Below are 23,334 nucleotides of genomic sequence, written 5' to 3' on the forward strand. Positions count from 1 at the left end.
CATCCCAGAGCACGGGGAAAAAGTGTCAATAAAATATGACACTATAGCAGCAATGCCATCAAACAAGCCGTCGCAGTGTTGTGAATATCAATTGGCACGAACCAGAATAGAAGTTGGATTAATGAAGACAAACAAAAAACCGCCGTGATGGCTGAATGGTTATAGCAGCGGCGCCTAAACGTTGCCGATGAAGGAATTTTGCAGTTCCCGAAATGGATCTATACAACGAGCTTTGGTAGTTGTCTAAATTTTTTCTTTCTTCTATTCTAATTTAAACAATTTTTTTCAATTAAGAAAAAATTTATCATAACAATAATAATGATAAAAAATTATTGTTAGGCCTTGAGCTCGATTCGAACCCGCGATCTTAAAAAAATTTTAAGTTAAACGGTTTTATTGAAAACAATACTTACATGAAGTAATAATAATACGAAAAGCTAGAAAATAATTAGTTAGGTCCTGGGCACTAGTCATCACACTCCTCATCAATCTAGGGCGTTGATCAGACAATTAAATAAAATCGTTGGGCGCGTGAAATTTCTAAAAATGTGAGTTGTAGTATAACCTGATTAAGGTTCAGTTGGTCTTATATATAACTATCAATAGAAATTTGACGCGTACAACGCTTTTATTTAATTGTCTGATCAACGCCCTGGATTAATGAGGAATGTGATGACTAGTACCTAGGGCCTACCTAATTATTTTCTAGCTTTTAGTATTATTATTATTTCATGTAAGTATTGTTTTTCAATAAAACCGTTTAATTAAATTTTTTTATTTTATTTAATTTTCAAGTGTTTAGTCTTTATTTAATTGCCTATTATTTCTCATTCTATTTAGTTCATTTAGTGACTCATTATTACAAGGACTCTTTCCTGACAACTTGTTACAATCTGAGTCCTGAATACATAATACTTCCAAAGACTTTACTCGACTCTCCGCCACGTATGCTTGTCCCTCCTCCAACTCCAAATATTTTGATGTCACTTCCACCGGACTGTATGTAATATTTGTTCCAAATATGAGCCAAATCGGACATCATAGGTCGCTTTCTATTCATGTGCTCATGTGCTGTCTAAGGCGGCTTTAAAATCAACGAAGTGGTGATGTGTGTCGATTCTTTTTTGGCGGGTTTTTTCCAAAATTTGGCGCATTGTGAAAATCTGGTCGGTGGTAGATTTACCAGGTGTGAAACCGCACTGATAAGGTCCAATCAGACGATTTACGGTGGGCTTCAATCTTTCGCACAATACACTTGACAGGACCTTATATGCGATATTAAGAAGGCTGATTCCGCGTTAGTAGCGCAGTTTGCAGTATCCCTTTTCTTGTGAACTGGGCAAAGAACACTTAGATTCCAATCGTCGGGAAATAACTCGTCCGACCATATTTTGCAAATAAGCTGATTCAGGCGCCTTATAAACTCCTCGCCGCAGTATTTGAATAGTTTCACAGGCATTCCATCAGCACCCGCGGCCTTGCTGTTTCTTAATCTGGTAATTGTTATTTTGACTTCGTTAAAATCGAGTGGGGATACACTTATTTCATCATCATCGATTGCGTGGTCGGTTTCGTCATCCCTGTCCGGTAAATCGCTGTCTCCATTTAGAAGAGCAGAAAAGTGTTCCCTCCATAATCTAAGTACTATCTGGACATCCGTTACAAGGTCGCCATTTTCGTTCTGACAAAAGTTTGCCCCGAACTTAAAACCTTCCGTCTGTCGCCGATTTTTTGGGTAAAATTTTCGGACGTTATTCCTGGCGGCTAGCAGCTCAACCTTCTCGCACTCACGCCTTTCTGCCTCTGCTTTTTTCTTCTTGAAAAGGCGTCTCACTTCCCTTTTCCACCAGCGATAGCGTTCACACACTCGTCTTGTTGCGCTCGCTTTTAACGTAGCCCTGTAGGTAGCTTCTTTTCTTTCGGTTGCAACACGACATTCTTCACCGTATAAGTTGTTTATCCGTGGTCGCCGGTAACCAATTTTTTCCTCGGTGGTAGTAGGAAATGCTTTGGATATATGCTCCCACTTATCCTGCATTCCGTCGGGTTGAGTTGTGCTCTCAGAGAGCAAGTGTGAGAGTCGAGTTGCGAAATCATTGGCAGTCTGTTGCGGTTGTAGCCCTTGGACGCGTAGGTTTCCTTGTATTTTTTGTTCGTTGGTTTTATATACAGTAGAGATATACGCCGCCGCCGATTTTAGTCGTTTTTCGCACGCCGCAGAATGTCAAAAATATCGGCGCGGCGGTGGCGGCGTCCGGCGCGTTACTGTATTTTCTACTCGTTTAAGACTGTTTACGCCACTTATTGTTCATGTCGAAAATTAGTCGGATATGGTCGAAAGAGGTATCAACGGATGCGCATCACTGCCAGCTATAAGAAACTAATTGCGAAAATTAAGTCTTTCTAACTGTTCAAAAGTTATTAAAAAAAACAGGCGCTTTCGATGTCAGCTTAACACGGACTTTGCATCACCAAATTCACAAAGTTATTAAAACAAAACACTAAAAGAAAAGTTTTATAATAAATTTATATGCTCACTTTGCATATTTTTTTTTTCAAAAATTAATAATTAACAATGAATTCAAATAAAAAGACCCAAGGCGAACATGTTTTCAAATTCTCCTCAAGTTGTTAAAAAAAAGGAAATTACCCAAAAAAAGGTGCCGATTTTTAAAAAAAATTTACATTGCGATTGGCTGAAGGAAAAAAGAAATCAGTGATGCAAAATCCATTAGTACGTTCTAGGGGCATAAAAACTCCTTTGAAATGATTCTTACCTCATACTTAAGTTGAGGATATATGTACGTATGAGAGAGATTTGAAAAATCACTTGGGCTTACATTTAAACACCTGTTGTTTATTTGCGAAACTATACAATAGCGTCTGAAATATTAATTTTGATTTTCACACTTCATCCTTCAACACCCAAGTCTCCTGGTTTGACATTTCCTTAAGTTGGCGGCCCTATCCAAAACTAGTCCCTTGGAGTGAATCACATTGTTTATAGCCTACCAACCAAGTTTAAATATAACCTACGCGTTACGGCTCCTTTTACAAATGTGAATATGTAGGCACATATATATAACAGGTGAGGATTTGTCCTTCTCAAGAACACTCAAATTGGTGAAGCAAAAGCTTTCCCAAGACAGTCGAACTAATGTGTGCTACTACCTTAACGTAGTGGACAGTCGAGCTAGTCTGAAAACTGAAGCTACGCGGTCATCCATTCTAAAATATTGTTTTGATTTAACGAAGACTATTGAAATCAATTTTGTAAATACAAACGTCTGCAAACTTTGGTCTAGATTTTAAAAATTGTATCCAGGGTCCTTGTAAAATTTTAATTATGTAGATGCGCCGAGGATTATACGATTTTCTCCCATGAGTTACGTAATGACATCCACTTAGACTGCTTATGATTTCGAGGGCGGCATCCTTGGCCGAATAGTCACTCCCTAACGTTTCAAGGTGTTTCTCTGGTGTAGCTCGGGCAGCATAGCGCGACAAAAACATCCATTAGAAAGTCTTCGGAGCTACACCTAGAGCTTCTAGGAAAGTGACTTCGACGAAGGTAAATATGAGTTCGAAGTCGCAGTCCTATAGCTTTTGTGCTGGCATATGGTGTGAGGGTCAGGAGGCGTCGTAGCGACTGGTGGTCGGGATTGCTACTGTTCGCACATCGGGAATTGTAGCTCTTAATCATCGGGAATTTGTAGCTCGAAAAAACTGGATGCGCCGTGTGCCAGGAGTGTCATGAGTATTAATAAACCAATAATAGCAACCGTAAGTCGTCTTTGTGCGTGACTGCCAAGGAGCCACAAATGATTTAAAGAAATTGTGTTCGCGACGATTATTAGGAGTTAACCCCAGGTTAAACTACGCTTTGCACGACATATACAGACAAAAGTGTGACCATTTTATGTATCTCTATTTCTTTTCAGCAGACACAGCAGTACCCATTCCAAAGACCGGGGTTAGGTTCGAAGCCTCCCTGAATGAGGGACAATTCCTCCGCAAAGAGCTACTCCTGAAAATTTTTCAACCATCTGCGAGTTTTTAAGACAAAAACCCCAGATCTTTACGAAATAGCCTAAACGTTGATTTCCTTAAATACATACAAATAAAACCTTTCCTAAATATAATTTTTTTAAATAGGAAAATCAAGCTTTTTATAATAACGATACCGGCGTACGCCGGCGCGCCGCTCACGCCACCGGTATATAATAGAGGCTACGCCGCCGCCGCCGCCGATAAAGTGATCGGCGTAAACCTCTAATATACAGGCAACAAAAAACTAGAGTTATATACCGCACGGGCATAACAAAACCTGTATACGATAAAAAAAGACATAAATAATTGGGCCCAGGATCAAATTTAGGTGATTGAAAAAGCTCATATTTAATTTCAATTGTTAGCATGGTAAACATCACATAAAATAAGCTCGACTTTGTGAGTGCGAGTCGGTAGAATTAAATAATATACACACGTATTGTGATCTTACTGAGGACTTTGTGTTTGCTGGGCTTAAAGTTTTTTGTACTGACTTTGTCCACCCTGTACAAACATCTGCAAGTGAGGTGAAATATCAACAGCTGATATGTCAAACGAACGCGGTTGGGAGATGTCAAACGGAACTTCCGCTAAAGATCGATTGCTCTTTTCTATTGGGACCTCCAAGGTGTCAACATCATAAATGTGAAAGTATGTAATGGTGTCGGTAACTAAAATAGGTATCGATTGCTGGTTTTTGAATCGAGCTCAAGGCCTAACAATAATTATTTTATCATTATTATTATTATGATACATTTTTTTTTATTGAAAAAATTTTAAATTAGTATAGAAGAAAGAAAAAATTTATACAACTGCCAAAACTCGTTGTATAGTTCCATTTCGGGAAATGCTAAATTCTTTCTTCGGCAACGTTTAGGCGCCGCTGCTATAACTATTCAGCTATCACAGCGATTGTTTGTTTGTCTTCATTATTTCTACTTCTATTCTGATTCTGCCACTTGATATTCACAGCACTGCGACATCTGTTGCAGAATAGCTGTGAAAATTGGACTTGCTTCATGGCAATGATGCCATAGTGTCACATTTTATTGACACTTTTTCCCCGTGCTTTGGGATGTATTAACAATTTTTGTTGTTATATCGGTCTACTGATTTGTAAGATTGCGGTTTTTGATTCGAGCTCAAGGCCTAACAATAATTATTTTATCATTATTATTGTTATGATACATTTTTTCTTAATTGAAAATATTTTAAATTAGTTTAGAAGAAAGAAAAAATTTAGACAACTGCCAAAGTTCGTTGTATAGATCCATTTCGGGAACTGCTAAATTCCTTTATCGGCAAAGTTTAGGCGCCGCTGCTATAACCATTCAGCTATCACAGCGGTTGTTTGTTTGTCTTCATTATTTTTACTTCTATTCTGATTCTTGCCAATTGATATTCACAGCACAGACATCTGTTGCAGAATAGTTGTGAAAATTGGACTTGTTTCATGGCAATGATGATATAGTGTCACATTTTATTGACACTTTTTCCCCGTGTTTTGGGATGTGTTAACAATTTTTTTGTTATATCGGCCTACTGATTTGTAAGATTGCGGGTTTTTGAATCGAGCTCAAGGCTTAACAATAATTACACTGGTTTACAGCCAAAAAGCACCAGAGACGCCATTATTAAATTCCTATGCAAAATCACCACCTGGTTAGGAAAATCAAGGTTATTTTTAATTCTTTGCTAACTTTTTTGAGATAGTTACGAATAACCGTTTAAAAAAAAATAAAAAAACTGGGTCCATTTAATCATATATCAAGAATTAAGCAATTCCAAAACGGTTTGAAGCTTTAAAAAGGTAATAAAATTTGCTATAAACTGTGCATACAACACTTTTTGCTAGGCCCTGCAGATTCAAAGATAACGAATAATCATTACGGATTTTTTCAATTTTTTTGTAAATATATAAAAAACTTGTATTTTGCGAGGAGGGATTTCGAAAACTATTTATTTTTTTGCAGATTTTTTTTATCTCTAAGCTCTGTTTTATTGCAAAAAAAAATTAGCTTTCATTCAACAAAATCGATGGACTAATACAAATTTATAAGCATTCAAGTAAATATATCCATTTAATACTTAAGTCACCTACAAATAATAGCATATGTGCATATAATTCTGTCTTAACTCTATGATCTTATTTCATAATTGAAAAAGTTATGTGTCTTGTTTTGACGCTTATTTAGATTACGATCGGTTTCTCTTATGAGAAACCAACAGTAGGCACCCATCATAGCGGCATCCCAGAATCCTTGATACCGACTTTCAATCCTTTTAATTTGCTGGTGAAACCTTTCGCCATGCTCGCCACTTTCGTCGCCAAGATTTTGCGGGAAAAAATTTAAATGGGAGTGTAGAAAATGAATTTTTAAAGACATATTTACTCCTGAAAGAAAATAAAAAAGTATATTAGATAAATACATAAGTGACACATTAGTATATAATTTTCTTAGGCTCGATTTATTTTTCAATTTAGAACAAATTTTTTGTTTACATTTTTCTCCTTCTTGTTTGTTCGGAACTGGACGATGAATTCAGGTATAGGGCTATATATTCTCATGTAAATTTAAAAATTTTCATACAAATTTGTTGTTTATTGGGCAGATATGTTTTAAAGTTAACTGAGAAAACGGTCTTAGATACGTTTTTTATTTACCCATTTCCGCATAGTTTTTGATTAAGTCGTTCACTATTACCTCGTAGTTAGGACTTTTGTGTTTGTCTAAAAGAGAAGTAACGACCTTTTCAAAAGAATCCCACGCCGCTGCCTCCACTGGTGACAATAGTTCTTTGAAATGGTTATTGGTCATTATTTTCCTTATTTCCGGTCCCAAAAAAATTCCTTCCTTTATTTTTGGTTCGATTTCTGTAAAGAAGCATCGCCTTCATTGTCCAAAGCCTTGACAAAGTATTTGATAAGGCCGAGCTTGATGTGGAGCGGAGGTAGAATTATTTTTTCCTCCTTTATAAGTGGGGAGTATTTTATGTTATCCACCCCAACTTGAAACTCGATTCGTTCTGGCCAATCCTTTATGATGTAGTGGTCGTGACGAGCTCGGCTATCTCATTTGCATAAAAAGCAACATTATTTTGTGTATCCACTTTGTAGACCACGTAGCATTCCAACGACCTTAAGATCGGCACATATTTTCCAATCATGTTCTTCGTATTTGATTAATTTGAGCAATTTTTGCATTACCTCATACGTTTCCTTCATATTTACTGCATGCGCGATCGGGATAGATGGCTTTTGGTTGCCAAGTAAAAATTCAAGCCTACCTAGACAAAAATGTTCCCTAGGTCTACAAAGAAAACACTAAAATATGCTCTTGCTTGAAATGTACCTGGGTTGGAGAAAACGACACTAACAGTTTTTTGTATCTAATAACCCTTCGAAAATCTACAGATACTAACACATATGTACCAGTTGGGTACTTAGGTATTAAATGGATATATTTACTTGAATGCTTATAACTTTTGTATTAGTCCATCGATTTTGTTGAATGAAAGCTTATTTTTTTTTCTAATAAGACAGAGATTACAGAGAAAAAAATCTGCAAAAAAATAAAAGGTTTTCGAGATCCTTCCTCGCAAAGTACAATTTTTTTTTACATTTTTACAAAAAAAATTGAAATAATCCGTAATGATTGTTCGTTATCTTGAAAAAACCGTTATTCGTAAATATCTCAAAAACCCTACCATATAATTAGAAATAACCTTGATTTTCGAAATAAGGGTAATTTTACTCAGGAATTTCATAACGGCGTTTCTGGTGCAGAAAAAAAATTGGAATTTGTGATCCAGTGTTATTTTATCATTATTATTGTTATGATACATTTTTTCCTCATTGAAAACATTTTAAATTAGTATAGAAGAAAATAAAAATTTAGAAAACTGCCAAAGCTCTTTGTATAGATCCATTTCGGGAACTGCTAAATTCTTTCATCGGCAACGTTTAGACGTTTTCAATTAAGAGAAAATGTATCATAACAATAGTAATGATAAAATAATTATTGTTAGGCCTTGAGCTCGATTCAAAAACCCGCAATCTTACAAATCAGTAGGCCGATATAACAACAAAAATTGTTAATACATCCCAGAGCACGGGGAAAAAGTGTCAATAAAATGTAACACTATTGCATCATTGCCATGAAACAAGTCCAATTTTCACAACTATTCTCCAACAGATGTCTGTGCTGTGAATATCAATTGGCAAGAATCAGAATAGAAGTAAAAATAATGAAGACAAACAAACAACCGCTGTGATAGCTGAATGGTTATAGGAGCGGCACCTAAACGTTGCCGATGAAAGAATTTAGCAGTTCCCAAAATGGATCTATATAACGAGATTTGGCAGTAGTCTAAATTTGTTCTTTCTTCTATACTAATTTAAAATTTTTTCAATTAATTCCAGGTTCGAAAAGAGTTCAAGGCCAGAACAATAATTTTTTGGGATGATTATTTTATTTTTTTTTTATTTTTCTATAATTGGAAAATTTTATTTTGTTTTCGGAATAGTAAGTAGAGACATTTTCAAACAACCTGCTATACTGTGCAGATAGATCCATTTCGAAAATTTTTCAATTATAGAAAAATTAAAATAAAAAAAAACAATAATCATCACATAAAAAATTATTGTTCTGGCCTTGAGCTCGTTTCGAACCTTGAATACTTTATCAATAGGCCGATAAAACAAAAAAAAATTGTTAATAAACCATGAGCACTTGGGAAATGTCAAACAAAGTAATTGACAATAAACCAATCCAACATTATCAGTATCTTGCAACAGATGGCGCAACGCTGAATAAATATAGTTGGTAAGAAGGAATAGAAGTAGCAATTTGTCAGTCAAACAAAATACCGCTGTATAGCTAAATGGTTAGCGCAGCGTGCCTAAAGTGCACTGATGATGACGGCTTAGTACACTTCGAAATGGATCTACCTGCGCAGCTATGGCAAATTGTCTGAAAAATTTTCTACTTACTATTCCAAAAACAAAATAAAATTTTTCAATTATAGAAAAATTAAAAAAAACAATAATCATCACAAAAAATTATTGTTCTGGCCTTGAGCTCATTTCGAACCTTCAACTCTTTATCAATAAGCCGATAAAACAAAAACAATTGTTTTTTCAATTAAGAAAAAATTTATCATAACAATAATAATGATAAAATAATTATTGTTAGGCCTTGAGCTCGATTCAAAAACCCGCAATCTTACAAATCAGTAGGCCGATATAACAACAAAAATTGTTAAAATCGGTATCGCAAATCAAAAAGTATAATTAAAGTAAAGTGAAACAAGTAAGGAAGTCTAAGTTCGTTGTTTGTTTTGTGTGCTTGATAGTGTTACAAGGCTGCGCAATAATACATATACATATGATTCTATTCCGAACTAATTTTTCTTCGAGTTATGGCTCCCGAAACATAGAAAATTGCTTAGTCATAAAAGGGGTGGTGCCACGCCCATTTTTTAAAATTTGAAGTTTTTCCTATTTATTGTTATAAATACACTTGAGGTACCATTGATATAAAGCTCTCTTTTGCAAAGATATAGCTTATTTTATTCGTCCACGACCCTTTTAAAAATCTTTTATATAAAAGTGAGTGTGGTCCTTAACCTATTTCGTTAATTTTTCTTCAAAGCATTCCTTATAGTAAAGGTGCCACGCCCAATTTAAATTTTTTTTTCAAATTTTTATTAAGAGTCTCAATATTAGTCCACACGTCAAATTTCAATATTCTATGTGTATTATTTACTAAATAATCAGTTTTTTTGTGTTTTCCAGAATGTTTTGTATATAAAAAGTGGGCGTGGTTATCATCCGATTACGCTCATTTTCAACACCAATCTATTCTGGGTCCAAATAAGCTAGCGTACCAAATTTGGTCAAGATATCTCAATATTTACTCAAGTTATCGTGTTAACGGGCAGACGGACGGACGGACAGACATGGCTGAATCAAATTTTTTTTTCGATACTGATGATTTTGGTAAATGAAAGTCTATATCTATCTCGATGCCTTTATACCTGTACAACCAACCGTTATCCAATCAAAGTTATAATACCCTGTGTACAAGTACATCTGAGTATAATAAGCAGTCATTTTAAACGTATATTCGATTGAAAGCGTAAACTATAACTTTTCATCGCATGCGAGTGCCGACACATACTTGAAGCCACATCTTTTGAAGACAACACCGATTCAATGATGGACGCGAAGCTGCATCTCTCATAATGGAACTTTTTCTTGGAATCAATCTAGTGGCGATATCATGCAAGCCACAGCAAGATTCTCGCGCAGTCCTGAGTTAGAAATACATATTTTCTGCAGGGAGCTTTGCATGGCATTAATATTTTTTTATAGAAAGACGGCCAGCTAGCTTGCCCACGTGCCATCCATAAGTTTCATAATGATCAGCTCACGAAAATCAATATCTTTTCGAAAAAAAATTTTTTTTGAAGGTTACTCCATACTTATTACGAAGCCTCATGGCAAAAGTGAATTTTCATTACTAAGCTATTCTCCAAAAATTTAGAGAATTCTTTTTGTAAAGTGAATCAATATATATAAATATACAGAAAGAAAAAGAATACATATACAAAGCTAGAAAGAAGATATTTTTCAAATTTGTGAATTTTTGAGATACGTAATTTATGTGTGCAGAGGGATAGATTACGGAAAGTCTCTAATCCAAAAGAAACTAAATGATATTTAATAACATAGAAGCTATCAGGCTTCTTGTAATTATGTAAATATGTAGGAATTTAAAACGAAAAATCATATACCCAATACTACGCAATTATGTATATTTCATAAACAACCAAAAAAGAAAAAAAACATTTTTTTGATTTAATCCACTTTGGCTTTTAAGAGTGGACTAACCCCTTCTTTCCTATTTTTGTAACGATGCACGTAAAATCATAGCGGTAGTATGAGTATAGAGGTAAAATTTGTAAAATAAATAAAATCTCCACTCCACTTAGTGTCGGTGCGATTTAAAATAGATGGGTATTTTAAGCCACTTTGGTAGGTTGCTTTTGGTTAATCTACGGTTTCATTTTCCGTAGAATTTTTATGTATGTGCATGATTCTTTTGTGTAGTCATCATCATGCAAGAAGGGTAGCGGGCAAGAACCACTCCCAATCCGACGAGCTAAGATCCCGGCTACCACTAGCATGCACAAAGCCCCTGCCAGCACACTTCAATTTCATGACTTTATCACAATTTCGGTCAAAAAGCAAGACAAATATTCAGGGGCCAAATTTATTTTCTTCAAAAACTTCTTGCCAAGTGTGAACAAGCAAGCAGCACTGCTTCACCCTAATAATGTATGACACACATTTTTCTCAATTCGGTTACCCAGAAATAGAGAACGATTACCACGAAATGCTAGTGGAATATCATAAAAAATATGTTCATATATCTAGTTTTCTTAAAAAAGATGTAAAAGAAATTGAAGAAGCGTTCACATCGAATGAGCTATGTCTTAAATAAACCCACAGCGCTGATTTTGATGAAAAAGATGATGAATTTGAAGAAGAAGAAACCCTCTATATACAAAATCTCTGCGATTGCGACAGCTATTCATATCGCAAACAAGTAATGCTGCATACGGTATTAGACGATACTACGGTGATACCAACAGAAGGCTTCGCACTGACCATACGACTCACCTAGAACAGGAGATCAACAACGGTACGTATATGAAAGAAGAAACTTACGGATTTCCACTCGCATACTATTCCATCGGCGGCACATTTGAGTGGAATAAAATTAAAAAACGGATAAGTTTGTAAACATTTCCAAACGCTACAACAAAGGTGATATTATGAGAAATAAAACCATTTGCGCAGCTCCATGGCCTGTTGCAAAGGCCTCTTCCGGACACGCGCGTACACAACTACATTTTTCAAAAAAGGCATTCCAATCACTTTATTCAATTTCGAGGAAAATAGTAAGATGGAATCTTACGTTCGGGACAAAGGTGGAGGCGGCATAAATAAACTTATTTATAAATAGTATTGCAAACATTTTGAATATACCTTTTTATAATCGACTTATTTTGTTTTGTTGATTTTCCGACAGGGTGGATAAGTGATGTATATTGGAACGATTTTCGGTCATCCGTTGTCATTTTTCGTTCGAAACTGATGATGGCACAACGCCGAAACCAGTTTGTCTAGAAACCAAATTTGACAAGGGATGAAGGAAAATCGTTCTTTTCTTTTTATAATCAGTTTTCACCTAGGTAGTATGTTCAAATATACATCTTTCAACACGTTTTTAAAATATATTTGTAATACATACATGCATACACATTTCTCAATAGGTTCACCATCTGCTAGTCTGAATATTAAATTATGATCAATTTTAAAATCCACCCAGAAATATATGTATGAGATATATATTATTAAGTAAACCCAATTTTTATACCTTTCATGAACATGAAATGGCATATTAACTTTGGTCCGATGTTTGTAACGTTGAGAAATATAGAAGATAGACTCACCATTAAGTATACCGAATTGATCAGGGCGACGAACTGAGTTGATATAACCGTGCCCGTCTGTCCGTCCGTCCGTCTGTTTGAACGCAAACTAGTCCCTCAAATTTTGAGATATCTCAATGAAATTTGCACAAGGATGTATCTTTGTATTATATTAGACATTTGTCGGATCCGGTAGGCTCGGACCACTATAACATATATCTCCCATACAACCGATCGTTCAGATAAAACGATTTTGGTCATTCCTGCCGCAATTTAGAAAGTAAAAACGTGAAACTCTGTGATATATATTCTAATATATCATAGAAGATCTCCTGAAAAAATCACTTTGATCGGAGCTATACATAGTTATATCCCATACAACCGATCGTTCAGATAGAAAGATTTTTGCCCATTTCTCCCTTAATTTAGAAAGTATAAACGTGAAACTCGGTGATATATATATTTTAATATATCATAGAAGATTTTCTGAAAAAATCACTTTGATCGGAGCTATATATAGTATATATCCCATACAACCGATCGTTCAGATAGAAAGATTTTTGGCAACTTCTCCCTTAATTTCCAATATAAAAACGTTAAACTTGGTGATATTTTTCTAATATATCATAGAAGATTTCATGAAAAAATCTTTTCGATCGGAGCTATATATAATATATATCCCATACAACCGATCGTTCAGATAGAAAGATTTTTGGCCATTTCTCCCTTTGTTTCCAATACAAAAACGTGAAACTTGGTGATAAATATTCTAATATATCATAGAAGATTTCCTTTAAAAATCATTTCGATCGGATCTATATATAATATATATCCCATACAACCGATCGTTCAGATAAGGGGATTTTTTGCCATTTTCTTTATATTTATCTTAAAATCGTTTAGATATGTACATCTGTTCACTATATATTTCTTATCTTATACAGCGCATTATTTGCAGAGTACGAATGGGATAAGATTATTGTTCAGCCCCATTCATGAAAGGTATGAAGTCTTCGGCACAGCCAAAGACAGTCCAGTCTTTACTTGTTTTTTTTTTTTTTTTTTTTTGAAAAAAACGGTAATTCGTAAATATCTCAAAAACCTTACCATAGAATTAAAGATAACCTTGATTTTCGGAATCAGGGGGTGATTTTACATAGGAATTTCATAATGGCGTCTCTGGTGCAGAAAAAAAAATGGAATTTGTGATCTAGTGTTATTTTATCATTATTATTGTTATGATACATTTTTTCTTAATTGAAAAAATTTTAAATTAGTATAGAAGAAAGTAAAAATTTAGACAACTGCCAAAGCTCGTTGTATAGATCCATTTCGGGAACTGCCAAATTCCTTCAACGGCAACGTTTAGGCGCCGCTGCTATAACAATTCAACAACAATTTTTAATAAACCATGATGGAATTGCCAAACAAAGTAATTGCCAATAAACAAATCCATCATTATCAGCGTCTTGCAAAAGATGGCGCAACGCTGAATAAATATATTTGGTAAGAAGGAATAAAAGGAACAATTTGTTTTATATTTATTTGCTGTATAGCTAAATGGTTAGCGCAGCGTGCCTAAAGCGTACAGATGATGAAGGCTTAGCACCCTTCGAAATGGATCTATCTGCGCAGCTATGGCAGGTTGTCTGAAAAAAATTTTCTACTTACTATACCAAAAACAAAATAAAATTTTTCAATTATAGAAAAATTAAAAAAAAAACACAATAATCATCACAAAAAATTATTGTTCTGGCCTTGAGCTCATTTCGAACCTTGAATACTTTATCAATAAGCCGATAAAACAAAAATAATTGCTTTTCAAATTAAGAACAAGTAAGGACGGACTGTCTTCGGCTCTGCCGAAGACTTCATACCTTTCATGAATGAGCCTAAACAATAATCTTATCCCGTTCGTAATCTCCAAATAATCGGATGTATAAGATAAGAAATATATAGTGAACAGATGTACATACCTAAACGATTTTTAAGATAAATATAAAATAAAAAAATAATTTAAAAAAAAATTTTACAATTTTTGTTGTTATTTTGGGCTTCTGATTTGTAAGATCGAGGGTTCGAATCGAGCTCAAGGCCTAACAATAATTTTTTATCATTATTATTGTTATGCGATCTTACAAATCAGTAGGCCGATATAACAACAAAAATTGTTAATACATCCCAGAGCACGGGGAAAAAAGTGTCAATAAAATATGACACTATAGCAGCAATGCCATCAAACAAGCCCAATTTTCACATCCATTCTGCAACAGATGTCGCAGTGTTGTGAATATCAATTGGCACGAACCAGAATAGAAGTTGGATTAATGAAGACAAACAAAAAACCGCCGTGATGGCTGAATGGTTATAGCAGCGGCGCCTAAACGTTGCCGATGAAGGAATTTTGCAGTTCCCGAAATGGATCTATACAACGAGCTTTGGTAGTTGTCTAAATTTTTTCTTTCTTCTATTCTAATTTAAACAATTTTTTTCAATTAAGAAAAAATTTATCATAACAATAATAATGATAAAAAATTATTGTTAGGCCTTGAGCTCGATTCGAACCCGCGATCTTAAAAAAATTTTAAGTTAAACGGTTTTATTGAAAACAATACTTACATGAAGTAATAATTATACTAAAAGCTAGAAAATAATTAGTTAGGTCCTGGGCACTAGTCATCACACTCCTCATCAATCTAGGGCGTTGATCAGACAATTAAATAAAATCGTTGGGCGCGTGAAATTTCTAAAAATGTGAGTTGTAGTATAACCTGATTAAGGTTCAGTTGGTCTTATATATAACTATCAATAGAAATTTGACGCGTACAACGCTTTTATTTAATTGTCTGATCAACGCCCTGGATTAATGAGGAATGTGATGACTAGTACCTAGGGCCTACCTAATTATTTTCTAGCTTTTAGTATTATTATTATTTCATGTAAGTATTGTTTTCAATAAAACCGTTTAATTAAATTTTTTTATTTTATTTAATTTTCAAGTGTTTAGTCTTTATTTAATTGCCTATTATTTCTCATTCTATTTAGTTCATTTAGTGACTCATTATTACAAGGACTCTTTCCTGACAACTTGTTACAATCTGAGTCCTGAATACATAATACTTCCAAAGACTTTACTCGACTCTCCGCCACGTATGCTTGTCCCTCCTCCAACTCCAAATATTTTGATGTCACTTCCACCGGACTGTATGTAATATTTGTTCCAAATATGAGCCAAATCGGACATCATAGGTCGCTTTCTATTCATGTATGTATTATGCGTTCCCAATATGGACCAAATCGGACTACAAATATGATTTTTTTGAATACCTCGATCTTTGCGCCACCTAGCGGCGATTTTTTGCATAGGTCGCTTGCTCTCTACCCTTATATGTATTATGTGTTCCAAATATAAGCCAAATCGGACCACAAATACGATTTTTGTGAATATCTCGATCGTTGCGCCATCAAGCGGCGATTTTTTCATAGGTCGTTTTCTAACCTTATATGTGTTATGTGTTCCAAATATGGGCCAAATCGGACCAGAAATACGATTTTTGTAAATATCTCGATCCATGCGTCACCTAGCGGCGATTTTTTTCATGGGTCGCTCGCTATTCTTGTATGTATTATGTGTTCCAAATATGAGCCAAATCGGACCACAAATACGATTTTTGTGAATATCTCGATCCTTGCGCCACCTAGCGACGATTTTTTCATAGGTCTGTTTTTATTCTTATATGTATTATGTGTTCCAAATATGAGCCGAATCTGACCGCAAATACGATTTTTTTTGATATCTAGATCCTTGCGCCATCTAGCGCCGATTTTTTTCATGGGTCGCTTTCTATTCTTGTATGTATTATGTGTGTCAAATATGAACGAAATCGGACCACAAACACGATTTTTGTGAATATCTCGATCCTTGCGCCACCTAGCGGCGCTTTTTTCTTATTATTACATTGTCATTGGGTTCTGAACTATATTCCAAGTTTCAAGCTTGTAGGTTATCGGAAGGTTACTTAAATTTCAATTACAAAATTCACAACGGCCGTGCTTGCGGCCGTGCGGCCTGCCTGTCAAGTGAAGCTAAATAAAACCGTTTAGTAAAAATAGGTTGGTACTTTGTGTGAGGATGCAAAGTTTCAGGTTTTTTGTGGTCTGCATGTAAAAACTATGACGCATTTCAACAATATATGACGTAAACGTAAGTATCTGATGAAATTTCTTGCCGTAAAAAAGGGGCAAAAGTGACGTTTTATATGAGGTATATAATATATATACCACCGATCTCTATTTTTTCAGACAACAATATATGCTATATACGTAAGCAATTGGTGAAATTTTAAGTTTCTAGCTGTTAAAATGAGGCAGAAATTGCGCAAAGTTTCTTATCTGAACAATCGGTTGTATGAGATATATACTATATATACCACCGATCTCTATGCTATATGCTATAAACGTAAGAATTAGGTGAAATTTGAAGCTTCTAGCTGTTAAAGTGGGGCTGAAATTGGAAAAAAAATAATATATATAGTATATATATATATATGGGGTATTCCATCCCATTTCGACCAATTTTGAACCCGACATCTTTAGAATTGGCTGAAAGTTTTTCTTCTTTTTCTAGCTTACGAAAGACGTCTTTCAGAATTTTTTCAAATTTTTTCATCCAACACAAAAAAGGAATGAATTTTTAAAAAAACACCGTTTTTGTTTTCAAAATGCTATAACTTTTTCAAAAATTGACCGTTTGGGATTTTTTTTTTTAAATGTACTTTTCGGAAAAAATACAAAAAAAATTTTAAAGTTTTTTTTTTAATTTGTCAGTTTTTCGAGATTTTTCGAGTTTCGCCATTTTTTTTTCTCATAAAAAACTTCAATCAATTCTGCAATCATCCCCACTAATCCCGGAGGGGGCCAATTTTTTTTATATTTTTTTTATTTAATTGAAAAAAAAATTTTAATTCAAAAAAACATTTTTTTTATCAATTTTATTTATATAACAAAAAAATGTAAGAAAATGATTTTTAAGTATTCTTTTCTTTATATATTATGGTAATCTACGATTAAAACAACCAGGATTAATGACTGACACAGTAAACATGTAAGTTTTCTAAAAATAATGTAACAAATTATGAATTTATTTTCTGGCGTTTAAATATTTTACAAATTCTTGGTTCTTCTGAATTTGAAAATTTTTTAACATACAAACAACCATTTTTGTCAGGAATTATGCTATGTAATTGTTGAGTTCCTGTAATCGACTTTGTTTTCAAAAATCTTTCATTCAAATCTTTTAATGCTGTATTATAATCATCTTCTGGGGAAAATTTGACTGTAATGTTTGGCAAGTTGTCCGGATCAGAAGTCCATTTAAAAAGTCCTGCAGGTGTCGTTATTTGATTACCAACCGCGAGTTGGAGACTTGCTCTTGCTGCATATCGTTTGGTAATGCCACCAATACCATCACACGGACCTTTGCCATGAGCAGTCGCAAAAAAGTGCCATTCGGCAGGAATGTCAAAATCATCTTCATGATAATATAAATTTACAAAGTTTTTGAAGTTTTTAAATTGTTGAGGAGCTCCATCAGAAAAATAATAAATCTTGTCACAACGTTCAAGAAAACTCTTCACATAATCAGTAATTATTTTATTAAAAACATGAACAGCAATGGCATCATGATAATTACAATCTGAAATAATTGCTAAGCTCTTGTGTCCAAGTTTGCCATTTACTTTATATAAATTACTACGGGAAAAATTGTTGCCTGGTTATTGTTCCAGTGAAAACCAGATGCATTCGCAGCTGTGAGTTATGCTTCTTTATGAAACAAATGAGCCAGTTCACCGCAAGCGAAGAACTGCAACCAACAATGTGTTTTCTGTACCTGCATTCGAAAGAAAGCGACTCATTTTAATCGTAGATTACCATAATATATAAAGAAAAGAATACTTAAAAATCTTTTTCTTACATTTTTTTGTTATATAAATAAAATTGATAAAAAAATGTTTTTTTGAATTAAAATTTTTTTTTTCAATTAAATAAAAAAAAATATTCTTACATTTCTTATATAAATAAAATTGATAAAAAAAAATCTTATTTTTGAAAATTTTATTTTCAATTAAATAAAAAAAAGATATAAAAAAAATCGGCCCACTCCGGGATTAGTTGGGATGATTGCAGAATTGATTGAAGTTTTTTATGAGAAAAAAAAAAAATGGCGAAATTCGAAAAATCTCGAAAAGCTGAAAAATTAAAAAAAAACTTTAAAAATTTTTTTGTATTTTTTCCGAAAAGTACATTTAAAAACAAATTTAAAAAAAAAGATCCTAAACGGTCAATTTTTGAAAAAGTTATAGCATTTTGAAAACAAAAACGGTGTTTTTTTTAATTCATAACTTTTTTTGAGTTGGATGAGCTAGAAAAAGAAGAAAAACTTTCAGCCAATTTTAAAGGGGTCGGGTTCAAAATTGATCGAATCTCAAAAATTGAGGGACTAGTTTGTATACAAACAGACAGACGGACATGGCTAAATCAACTCAGCTCTTCATCCTGATTACTTCGGTATACTTAATGGTGGGTCTATCTATTTTCCTTTAAGGACTTACAATTTTGAGATTCGTGCCAAAGTTAATATACCATTTCATTTTCATGAAAGGTATAAAAAATGTATCATAACAATAATATTGATGAAATAATTATTGTTAGGCCTTGAGCTCGATTCAAAAACCCGCAATCTTACAAATCAGTAGGCCGATATAACATCAAAAATTGTTAAAATCGGTATCGCGAAAAACAAAAAGTATAATTAAAGTAAAGTGAAGCAAGTAAGGAATTCGGGTGAAAGCGAACATTACATACCCAGATGTACACTTGAAATGCTGTTGTTGTTTGTTTTGTGTGCTTGATAGTGTTACAAGGCTGCGCAATTATACATATACATATGGTTCTATTCTGAACTAATTTTTCTTCGAGTTATGGCTCCCGAATTAGAGAAAATTGCTTAGTCATAAAAGGGGTGGTGCCACGCCCATTTTTTAAAATTTGAAGTTTTTCCTATTTATTGTTATAAATCCACTTGTAAATAATTGATATAAAGCTCCCTTTTGCAAAGATATAGCTTATTTTATTCGTCCACAACCCTTTTGAAAATCTTTTATATAAAAGTGGGCGTGGTCCTTAACCGATTTCGTTAATTTTTCTTCAAAGCATTCCTTATAGTAAAGGCAACCTCTTACCGAATTTTGTTACGATAGGTTTAACAATTTTTTATTTATGATTAAGAAAATTTGTAAAATTGATTTTATCACAAGTGGGCGGTGCCGCGCCCATTTAAAAATTTTTTTTTCAAATTTTTATTAAGAGTCTCCGTATCAGTCCACGCGTCAAATTTCAATATTCTAGATGCATTATTTACTAAATATATATATAAATTATAAATCCACTTGGAATACGATTGATATAAAGCTCTCTTTTGCAAAGATGTAGCTTACTTTATTCGTCCACGACCCTTTTAAACATCTTTTATATAAAAGTGTGCGTGGTCCTTAACCGATTTCGTCAATTTTTCTTCAAAGCATTCCTTATAGTAAACTCAACCTCTTGCCGAATTTTGTTACGATAGGTTTAACGATTTTTGATTTGTGATTAATAATATTTGTAAAATTGATTTTATCAGAAGTGGGCTGTGCCACGCCTAATTTAAAATTTTTTTTCCAATTTTTATTAAGAGTCCCAATATCAGTTGTATAATCCCAATTTATCAATCCGGCATGTGAACACACCATAAGTGGAGAAGTATCGAACTAACTATAAGCACTACGAACAATAAAGAAAAAGTATCGAAAAAAACCACTGCCAGCACTAAGAATTTTGTGAGCTATTAAATGAACTTGTACCGAATTTTGAATTTTATATATTGCGTTAATAAATTAAATGGTTAACAAATAAAGAGTCAACCAAACAAATATTAAGAACCCCAGATTTTCATTGCATCGAGACTGCACATATTTATGGTGGCCCATGAGGGGATTTTCTTAATACAACCGTTTTTCATATCGTATTGAACACGAGGCGTGTTAACAACAACAAATTCTGCAAGTACAAAGTTCAGTATCAGTGGAATTACAACATTTGACGGCAGTAACACCTCGGAGGTCACTGCATTATAGTTTGTTTAACACTTACTCATCACGAAGCACCACAACTATAACATTAAGATCGGCATCTAGCACAAATCGTTGGCAATTTAGCTATTCGGTGAAAACGGGCAATTGGACGAGATCGCATGTTGATGGTAAGGTAAGGGTAAGTGGGGGCATTTGAGTGTTATTAAGCATTAGTCAGAATCAAACAATTAACTTACGAAAAATCATTAATATGAGTGAGTCAGGGGAGCCTGCAGCTTTGATCAAACTGCAACAAAAACGTTTAACAGCACTGTCCAAAACATTGATAAATTTCAAAAAGAACGCGGTTGGGCGTAAGAACGCAGTATACTTCCAACAGCGTTTGAAACGAGTTGACGAGTTGAACCGGGAGTTTTATGCAACTTTTTAATGACATCGTTCGTTCTGATATTGACCCCGACGATGATTATTTAAAAGACGATATAGCATCTCAGTTTGAAGAAGCTCACTTAGATGTAGTTTGCGCACTTACACAATAACGCGATGAGCTGGATGCACCTAAACCGGAGCTGGCGGAACCAAATCGCAGCAACAATGAATCCGGGATTCACGCCCATTGCACATCAGCTATTCAATTCCTCCGGTTACCCGTTCCAAAAATTTCTGGAAAGATTACGGGGTGGCCTAGTTTTCACGATTCGTTCAACCGATTAATCCATGATAACTCTGAGTTGAATGACATTCAAAAATTCCATTACCTAAAACAGGCACTTCCAGTTGACCACGATACCGATATTCATCAGATGCTGCTTACTGAGGTTAATTACCAAATAGCATGGGAATTTCTACTCAAACGGTATAACAATCCGCGTATTCTTTTCTCTCATCACATGATTACGCTTTATAATTTTCCCGTACTAGCCCGAGAAACTTCTGATGCGCTAAAGGCAATGCTTAATGCTGCAAATGCGTGTATTATTGAATTCAAGCGTCTGAAACTTCCAATTACACAGTGCGATCATTGGATCGCCCATTATTTAACTACAAAGCTACCCAGCGAAACTCATCGGGCATGGGAACGGTACTTGGGGTGCAAGACTGACATACCAACATTTTCGGAACTCCAAGAGTTTTTGACAACTCGTTTGTTCACCATAGATGCTATCGAAAACCGCAACATGGCATTTGATAATTCCTCTTCACGCAATATCTCTAGAGGTACCAAGACTTCAACAAATTCCAGTTCTCATTAACCGAAGTCTGCGGTACCGGCTCAAAGGGGTAAAAGCTTACATCCATCGACTAAAGTTGACCTAAGCAGAGAACAGGCGTGTATCCTATGTAGTCAGGCACATATCTTACGACGTTGTCCCACATTTCTTTCAAAGGATTGCTACGAACGAAAAGAAAGAGTCGATAAGGCCAAGCTTTGTCTAAATTGTTTAGGTACATCTCACATATTTTCGCGTTGTACAAGCAGTAAAAACTGTCACCAATGTGGCCAACGGCATCATACGTTGCTACATTTTCCGTTAGCATCAAAGTCATTCAACACACACACACCAAAACAACTAATATCAAACCATTCACCAGCAATAGCACAAGGTCCCCACAACCTTCCAAGGGCTAACACACTGTCTCCATCAGCAGATGTATTTGACCCCAAGGTGGTCACGAATGCTCATGCCAAAGTTGCCATACACTCCACCCAATTTGATCAGGTGATCGTTGACAGGTCAGCGACGCCAGTACTTCTAGCTACCGCTTTAGTATCGCTACGCAACGAGGCCAACGACCAATCCACATTAGTGTACGCGCTCATCGATCAAGGGTCGGAAGGGACTCTCATCTCGGAAACTTCCGTTCAGCGATTAAGGCTCCAACGTAGTCCTACCTCAGCAGACATATGTGGAGTAGGTCCCACCACATCCAGTCATTCAAAGGAAAGGGTTAGTTGCATACTTCAATCCTGCCACGACGAGCACTTCGGCGCTCCTATATTGAATGCTATGTCCTAAAACAACTCACAACGCAGCTGCCAAGTCAGCCAATCGAACCGCCGTCGTTGACTCATTTACAGGGGCTCCCATTAGCCGACCCTATGTACTATCAGCCGAAAAAGATTGATCTGATCATTGGAGCTGATATTATTGCTACCGTAGACTCGGATCGGTGATATGGATCAACCAATAGCACAGCATACGCACTTAGGCTGGATACTTTCAGGTCGCATCGCATCCACCCCATCGCCTAGGGTCACAGTCCGCTGTCACCATAGCAACATCGAGCTTGAATCACTCGTACACAAAGTGGTCAGGTACCAGCGGAACCCATATTATCGGAGCAAGACAGATGGTGTGAATAATTCTTTCGTACCACCCATACTAGGCAAGCTGACGGTAAATATCTGGTCCGACTGCCATTAAAGTCGTTATATGACCCAAATATTACGTTGGGAAAATCCAAGCAGATCGCGCTGAATAGGTTTTATAAACTCGAGCGAAGACTTCAACAAGATCCTGATTTGCGCGATAAGTACACGGACGGAATAGAGGATTATTTCCGTCTCAATCAAATTACTCTAGCAACCACAAGCGAGGATCAACATTGTAAAATGAATGGGGCCAATAAGCCCATCGTAACATCATGT

General features: G+C 35.0%; 1 protein-coding gene across 3 annotated transcripts in view; it reads left to right on the plus strand.

The window, feature by feature from the left end:
* Window positions 1-23,334, plus strand: part of FASN3 (Fatty acid synthase 3) — a 1,015,587-nt gene that overhangs the window by 589,711 nt on the left and 402,542 nt on the right. Inside the window, exon 10 of one of the 3 annotated variants that reach the window (XM_067760034.1) lies at window positions 20,286-20,531. The exons of the other annotated variants lie outside the window; for them this stretch is intronic. Coding sequence (XP_067616135.1) covers window positions 20,286-20,333 — 48 coding nt within the window. The 3' untranslated portion in view covers window positions 20,334-20,531. Of the gene's footprint in view, window positions 1-20,285; window positions 20,532-23,334 lie in introns of those variants that run through there. 3 annotated transcript variants of the gene reach the window in all.

The sequence above is a fragment of the Eurosta solidaginis genome, chromosome 1 (assembly GCF_040869045.1).
Source record: "Eurosta solidaginis isolate ZX-2024a chromosome 1, ASM4086904v1, whole genome shotgun sequence".
Taxonomy (NCBI): Eukaryota; Metazoa; Arthropoda; class Insecta; order Diptera; family Tephritidae; genus Eurosta; species Eurosta solidaginis.